The sequence below is a fragment of the Vigna radiata genome, unplaced genomic scaffold, assembly GCF_000741045.1.
Source record: "Vigna radiata var. radiata cultivar VC1973A unplaced genomic scaffold, Vradiata_ver6 scaffold_48, whole genome shotgun sequence".
NCBI lineage: Eukaryota > Viridiplantae > Streptophyta > Magnoliopsida > Fabales > Fabaceae > Vigna > Vigna radiata.
Genome location: NW_014542925.1, coordinates 1,501,927 through 1,509,877, shown reverse-complemented (window position 1 = coordinate 1,509,877; position 7,951 = coordinate 1,501,927). Strand labels below are relative to the sequence as shown.

Sequence of the window (7,951 nt, the reverse complement as noted above, 5' to 3'; positions counted from 1 at the left end):
AGCCACAATAGCAACCACAAGATCAACCACAAAATCAAGCAGAAGATAGAAATGATTATTGGGATTATTAGTCATGTTTAAAATAGTGCATGTATGATTCTAAAACTTATTTGTAGAACTTACTTATATAATTTAGAACTTATTTGTTGTAATTGACAATCATGTAGACAATATTATTATGTATTAATGTCAAATGCTTGTTGGTGGGTTTAATGTATGTGAAATGGTTGCTGGTGGGTTAAGAGTTACTCTATATATTAATTGTTTGAATGAATATAATGTCGAGGTCTTTTACTGATGTCACTGTCACACAAGTTTTTTCTGTCATCCTCTGACGTGATTACATACGGATATAGCCATATGTAACTTAGATACATCACTTTTACATATGAATTTTTGTCTATATAATATTATTTTATATACGAATTTTAAATGTTACATGTAATTGTGATTTTTCTTATAATAATTATATTTTTTCTTTTTTATATTAATTTATATTTTCCTTCTATTACTCCTGATGTTTTAATTGCTCTTATAAAATAAATTACTTTAATGAATATTTTTAACATTATTTTTAAAATATTGTTAGTATTGATGTTTGTAAAGTTGTATACCAATTTTTTCGATAACATTAGATTCTTCATATTAAATATTATTTTCCTTATTTTTAAAATTAACCGTAAACAAGAGAATATATACCTAATATTTGTCCTATTAAATTTAGCTCAAAATAGTAGTCCTTTACTTTTATAATATTTTTTTTATCCTCCTCGTAATAAGGAAAACATCCATAGTTATGCACATTTTATTAAGGAAAATGATATTTTAACATCATTTTTTGACATCATTTTGATACTGTACACGTGTTAAAATGTGATTGGATGATTTCAAATTAAAAAAGTTGAGACAGGGGTATATTTGGAAGAGAAAAACCAAAGTTTGTTTTTTTAATTTGAAATCGTCCAACCATATTTTGACACGTGTGCAGTGTCAAAATGGTATCATGGTGTTAAAATATCATTTTCTTTTATTAAACAATGTTATCATTTAACGACTCTTTAAACCATCCACTACTCTTTCTTAAATCAGACCAACCACGCAGCAAGTGGAGGACCCCAAATTATTTGAGGCTGCACATTTTCACACTTTACTTTAGTCAAATTATAACCAAATATATTCAATTTTTTTAATGCTTTAAATGTATATTAACCCACTGTTATTGACACCACTTATCCTGCTATTGTCACTTCTAGATCTCAGAATATTATTTACAAATTAAAAAATCAGATTAATGTATGGAATTGTTTCAAATGTTTTATATATAAGTCATTGATTAATGGTCATAGAAAGAAACAAAGACAGCTAGCAGTAACTAATATTTAAGTCAAACAAATACTTCTTTTTCTTATATTATTAGGTCAAACATGTATTACTTCAAGTCTCACTGAATAGCCATTTATGTTGACAGATTTGGAACAGAAAGAAAAGTCTTGAATGCTAAAGAGTAACATAGAAAAAGTCACTTCAACACTAAACTCAAGAATCTACCATTCTATTCTCAAAGCACAAGAAAAGAAAGTAATGACTATTATTTGAGCAGATTCAAATGAAGAACACAAGCATATATTTGAAAATGAAGAACACAAACAGATTTAACCACAATTTTCATATTGATCTAGCATTCTAGCCATAATACAGTGGCAGATCCCTTTGATCTAGCTTATTATGCTAATGGCTTCTACCCTCTCTTAGCAGTTGGCAAAAGAGGGATACTCTGTTCGTGCCTAAAGAAATTAGATGGATCAACTTTAGTTTTCACCTTCAATAACCTGTTGAAGTTACCCTTGAAATACCTATAACCCCATGACCAAGCCTTGACAAAACTTGTGTTATTCTTCTGGTTCATCCCTATATCCAAGTCTCTGTAATTCACATATGTTTCTCTTGGATACTTGGAAACATAGGGAGTTGTGTAGATATAAAATTTCCTCATCCAGTTCATGTGCTTTGCCATACTCTTTTCTCCATCAAGCCATCCTGTTAGATACTGAATTTTGTAGAGAACTCCCTTTCTGTGAGGGAAAGGGGTGGCAGATTCTGCAATCTTGCTCATCATGCCTCCATAGGGGTTCCAAATCATTAGGGGGCCATCTTCCTGCAGAAAAATTTTCCAAAGGGTTTTCAGGGACTTTTCTGGGATCACTTCCCTTACAAAGTCTGATTTGGCTTTGAAGTAAGCCTTTGATGTGGATTTCCCTTGGAGCAAAACTTCTGGTGCTGTTCCATCTGGGTACCCAGCAATGTAGAGCACAGATTTGATCCAGCTAGTCTCCACACAATCTTTTCTCGTCAAACCCAACTCAGGAAAACCATGTTTCATCACTTGGAGAAGCCTATCAGCACCACCAAGAAAGAGAGCATTGTAAGAGGTTGTTACTGTTCTCTTTCCTGGAACACTGCTATTCCCTGGTTGAATGAGCACTCTGATGAAAAGATCTTCATCAATCTTTGTAGCCTTTGTCTGCCATCTATGAAGAACCTTGTTCCCTCCTTGTTCAAGGGTCTTGGTCACTGTGAAAACAGTCACAGTTTGTGGCACAGGAACCAGCTTGATCTTCCACCACAGAATAACTCCAAAGCTTCCTCCACCACCTCCTCTTATCGCCCAAAATAGGTCCTCCCCCATGGCTGCTCTATCAAGAACCCTCCCATTAGCATCAACAATTTTAGCATCAAGAACATTATCAACACCAAGACCATACTTTCTCATCATGGAACCATATGCACCTCCTGTGATGTGCCCTCCAATTCCCAAGGTTGTGCAAAGCCCTGCAGGGAAGCCATGGACTGAACTTTTCTCCGAAATTCTGTAATACACTTCACCAATAGTGGCCCCAGCTTGGATCCAAGCCGTGTTGTGCGCGATATCAACATTCACTGCACGAAGTTTGGCCAAGTCCAGGACCATGAATGGCTTCTCAATAAGGGAAACATAAGAGAGCCCTTCATAGTCATGTCCCCCACTTCTCACTCTCATGTGAATACCAAGCTTTTTTGCACAAATGACCGCTGCTTGGACTTGAGAGTCATCAAGTGGGGTGTATATGAAATCTGGTTTTGGCACTGAGGGCAACAAGTACCTTAGATTTTGAGCAGTGGACTCAAGGATGGAAGTGAAGGAAGCATTGGTAGAAGTGTAGATTGAAGAGGAAAACTGGTTAGGAGTTTGAGAATGGAGTGTTAGGCAATGGTTGAAAGCTTCTTCAATTGGAACTGAAGTGGTGAGTGAAACTGATAGTAAAACTACAAAACTTGCTAAGGTGAACCTGAGAAACTGCATGGTTCTTTGGTTTTAGCTTTCTTCTCTGTACAAATAAAAGGTTGAGTTTGAGTAAGATATATATAATACAGTGATTGTTTCTTGGTAATGGTAGTTAAGAGAGGCAATATACGTGGACTTGAGCTAAGTCAAACGTCATGTGAATGGGTATTTCATTTTAGGTGTGATGAAAAATAATGACAATCACAATGTGGAATTAGTTTTTAACATTAAGTGTAGAATCCGATACATTTCACAATGTGATATCGTTATTTTTCCTATATACAACTTTTTCTTCTTCCCACTACCATGTGTACAGAATTATATATATATATATATATATATATATATATATATATATATATATATATATATATATTTATTGGGGTATGATTGAATTGACTTTTTTTTAAGCGATTTGATGAACTCAACAAAACGAAATGATACAGAACGAATTAAAGCAAATTGAACTAAAATATTCATGTTCTTATTTCAGCATGTTATAATGGAGTAAAGTAAAAGCTTCATTCTATATCTTCTCATACAACAAATAAAACTGAAGGTAAATGACAAAATAATAGAAAATATGTTTCACTGATTTTATTATATTGTATCCATATTAAACAAGTTCAAATAAGAGAAAAAAAAAAGGTTTACGTTAGTAGTGTAAAGTTTTTTGCATTATAATTTCAGCACAAGATATCATATATCATATTTCATCACAAACACATACACATACAGTATAATATAATTAGGGATGAAAGATATATATAATATTTGATATTTGTGAATTCCATAATAAATTAAACAATAAATGACACAATCCTTACGACATATATAGTTAGATTATACTCTAATATCATATACATATATAACATAAGTGAATTTATATATAACTCCCAGAACCAAGTTGTAAAATTAGAAACACACATATAATAATAATAATAATAGTAATAATTTGATCTTCTTTCTACTAAGAGATATATAATAATAATAATAATAATAATAATAATAATAATAATAATAATAATAATAATAATAATAATAATAATAATAATAATAATAATACAATTAATATGAAATGATTTTTCATTACCTACACATATTGTTTAAATAATATATTATAAATGTTTTTCTTTTTCTAGTCTTAACTTCTCATATATTAAATATAACCCTTTCTCATATATTAAATATAACCCTTCAAAGAGCATCAACTAACACTTGAAAGGAAAGAAAAGAAATGTATTTTTTAATTATCATCCATACGTAAAATAATTAAATTATTCTAAAGTATGCTACAATGTTACTTTTCTTCCTGAAGAAAAAAGTATAATTATAAAAAAGTCCTTAAAGTCTTTAAATGGAAAAAAAGGAATATGCTCAATTTAATCTTATTATTAAAAGAAATTTCCTAAAGTCAATACTTATATGTATGGTAGGGATGGCGACGGATCAGATTGAACACAGATAATGGCTATCCATAACCCGATTTGATAAAAAAAAGAATTCACCTATTACCTGCACAAATATATGTTTAAAAAATATCCGTGAATATTTTAAAACTCACGAATACCTATGGATACCTACGGATACACACAAATATTTAAAAAGATATATTTTTATAAATTATTTAAATAAAATTTAAATAGAATTACAAAAAAATATAAAATATAATATAAATTAAAATTTAATTTTAATTAAATTTAACCTTGTAAAATATAAACTGTTAATTTTAATTAAATTTAACTTAATAAAATATAAGTCAAATTTTTATTTTATTCTTTTGCAGGTAGTCGATATCTGCCGGTACGGATAGTATAATACTCACACCAGACTCATTTATAAACGGGTATTAAAATACTCGCTACCTGTGGGTTATAGAGAGTAAATATTCGCATATATCAACTATTCATCACGAATTTTATCCACATGCTCAGATTTTTTTGTCATTCCTACTTATTTGAGACATCTCTTAATTTAACACATTCTATTTACGTAATAATTGAAGTTATATATGTGGATGACTAATTATTTTTTCTTTCCATTTTCTTCAAGAATTATAACGTTACAATATCTCATATTCAATCTAGTAATTACATTTAACTACTTACCATTTTGATTATTGGAAGTGCTTATTAACCAATAGATCGACATCTTATTCTTGACTTTTTTTTTTTTTTTTTACCATCATTTCACATACTTTGTAGTCCAAATTTAAATACTATATCAAAATGTAACTTTTAAAATACGATTTTAAATATGATAAGTGTTTAAAATATGTTATGAAAATTTTGTACATATTAATAATATAATTAGTTAATAACTTGATTTATATAGACTATTTGGTTTGAAATCTGGTATAATATTGGTGTTTTGAATTTACTTAATAACTATTATATGAGTATAGAAAATAGTATCTTAAATGTTATAGTGTATTTTAAATAATGAAAATTGGTTATTTTAATATTAAAGCTTTAAAATATAAATAAAATTTTTATAAACAAATTTTATTATCTAAAATTATACTATTTATCTAAATTTATGCTCTCGAGAGTTCTTTATCCTTTCTTTAAAGATCCTAACCTCTTGTCTATTTGTTTGAAGATCAAAGACCGTTTCAGTAATCCTTGAGATGAGGTCTTCAACTCAATCTAATCAATTTTTGCAAAAGAGTAAGTTGATTTTTATTCTTTTCCTTTGTCTGTGAGTTTTTTTTAACTATTCTAGCTTGCATGTGAGACTAAAGTCTTCTATAAGACTCTCTACTGATCAATGATCCTAATTGTGTTCCTTGACTATGTTTTTGTTGTTCGTAGGAACACATCAAGTTACTTGTGCTTTAGAGCTATTTTAAAATACATAGAGTTGTTTGGTTATCTATCAGGCAAGAGAAGCTAAATGTTTTAGTGTGTGTGTGTGTGTGAGTTGGATAATTGTTGATTGAAATTAGTATAATGATAATGAGTGTTGTTTGTGTTGAATTGTATGATATTTGTTTGATTGAATGAACTCAGTGTTGGTTTGTGTTTGGATTGTGGTGATTGAGGGAAGTGAGGATTTAGCCATTTGAGCCAGTTGATGTTCATTCTGACCTTAAAAACTATTTTTGAACCAATCACTAAGTTAGGAATACCAATCTAATATTCTAAACAGCTCCCCGGTTCCCTAATTCATAGATTTAAAGTGGTTGTTTTCTAATATGGCGTGGAATGTGACTAGTGTGGTGTTAAGCGCTAGCTTGGTATTGTAAGTTTGAAAGCAATTTTGCTTTAGATCGATGAGCGCTCACTTTTCTCACTGAGTAACCATTTTTGCTAATGATTTGGTGTTAAGCAGTGGTAGGGCACCATTGAGTGCCACTTTTCAATACAAGTCTGGAACCATTTTAATTCCAGGTCGTTGAGGGATAAAATGGAGTTGTTGGGTAAGTCATTTTGCGAGAAGAATGACACTAAGCGCTAGAGTTGTTGTTGATCGCAACCTTTGTGCGAGAGATTTCGCATTGAACGTCACTCTAAGCGCCAATTTATACAATTGTTTTGGTTTATTCCTTTGGTTGTTTTATATTCAATTGTATTGATATATTGATTTTTAGTGTATGATTGACATATGGGAGTTTAGAAAGGAGGTATCATGATATACTACCATCCATTTAACACATATAGAGATGAATGGGGCAGGGGAGAAAACGACAAGAGGTCTTTACCCTAGAGTTTTGGTCTTAGGTGCGAAGATAACCTCGTGACTAGTAAGGTGATAACCTTTATGTTTATGACTTTACAGAGCACAAATAATACTATGGGTGCACACCTACAGTGAAGCCCAATGTCAAAGTATTATCTGGATAATTAAGTTTTTAGTCATCTGTTTGTATGTTCATATGAGTTATGATATTTTATAAATGTTGAACTAATATGTTATATACTTAAATCGTTTTATGAAGTTTTCTTTGAATACTAGCTTACCCTACCTTCTTTTCTTTTTATCTATTTTCTCTTTGGCAACGATGTGCTCTTGATGTGAGGAGAGGATGATTTAGGATGCTTTCTAAGTATATGAACTGATATTCAAAGTACATGCCTTTTAGGAAAGCTATGCATTGATGGAGTACATGAAAATGATGTTGGAGGAAAGTGAAGGGACAATCATATGGGAATTATTCAAGAATAAATTTTATGCTAAATACTTCCTAGATAGTGTGAAGTATGCGAAGGAGGTGGAGCTTTTATAGTTGGTTCAGGGAGATTTGTTTGTATTTGAGTATGTCAAGCGATTTAAGTATACGGGAAGGTTTCATATAGTATGGATGAAGAGTGAAAATATAGTAAGTTTGAGAATGGCTTGAGGGGAGATCTCATGTTGATGATTTCTCCTCTTTCTATTAAAGAATTCCCTTCTTTTGGGAAAGAAGGCTCGAGTGATGGAAAAATTGAAAGCTAAAGTGGAAGGTCAGCAAAGGAAACTATAGACGGTAGGAGGACTATCTAGGTCTAAGTCTAGACATGAGGCAAGGAAGAAACCATATTTTATGCCTTAGTCTTAGAAGACTAGAGGGTTTCCTTCGCAGCATTAGTGTCGTTCCTCTCAAGTTCAGTGTTTCTAGTGTGGAGGGCCACATTTGAGGAATGTGTG

General features: G+C 31.1%; 1 protein-coding gene across 1 annotated transcript; it reads right to left on the bottom strand.

Annotated features, from left to right (window-relative positions):
* Nucleotides 1-1,568: 1,568 nt before the first annotated feature.
* Nucleotides 1,569-3,456, bottom strand: LOC106752836 (berberine bridge enzyme-like 13). Its single transcript, XM_014634609.2, has one exon. The coding sequence runs from the start codon at nt 3,338-3,340 to the stop codon at nt 1,739-1,741; it is 1,602 nt and encodes a 533-aa protein (XP_014490095.1). The 5' UTR covers nt 3,341-3,456; the 3' UTR covers nt 1,569-1,738.
* Nucleotides 3,457-7,951: the final 4,495 nt, after the last annotated feature.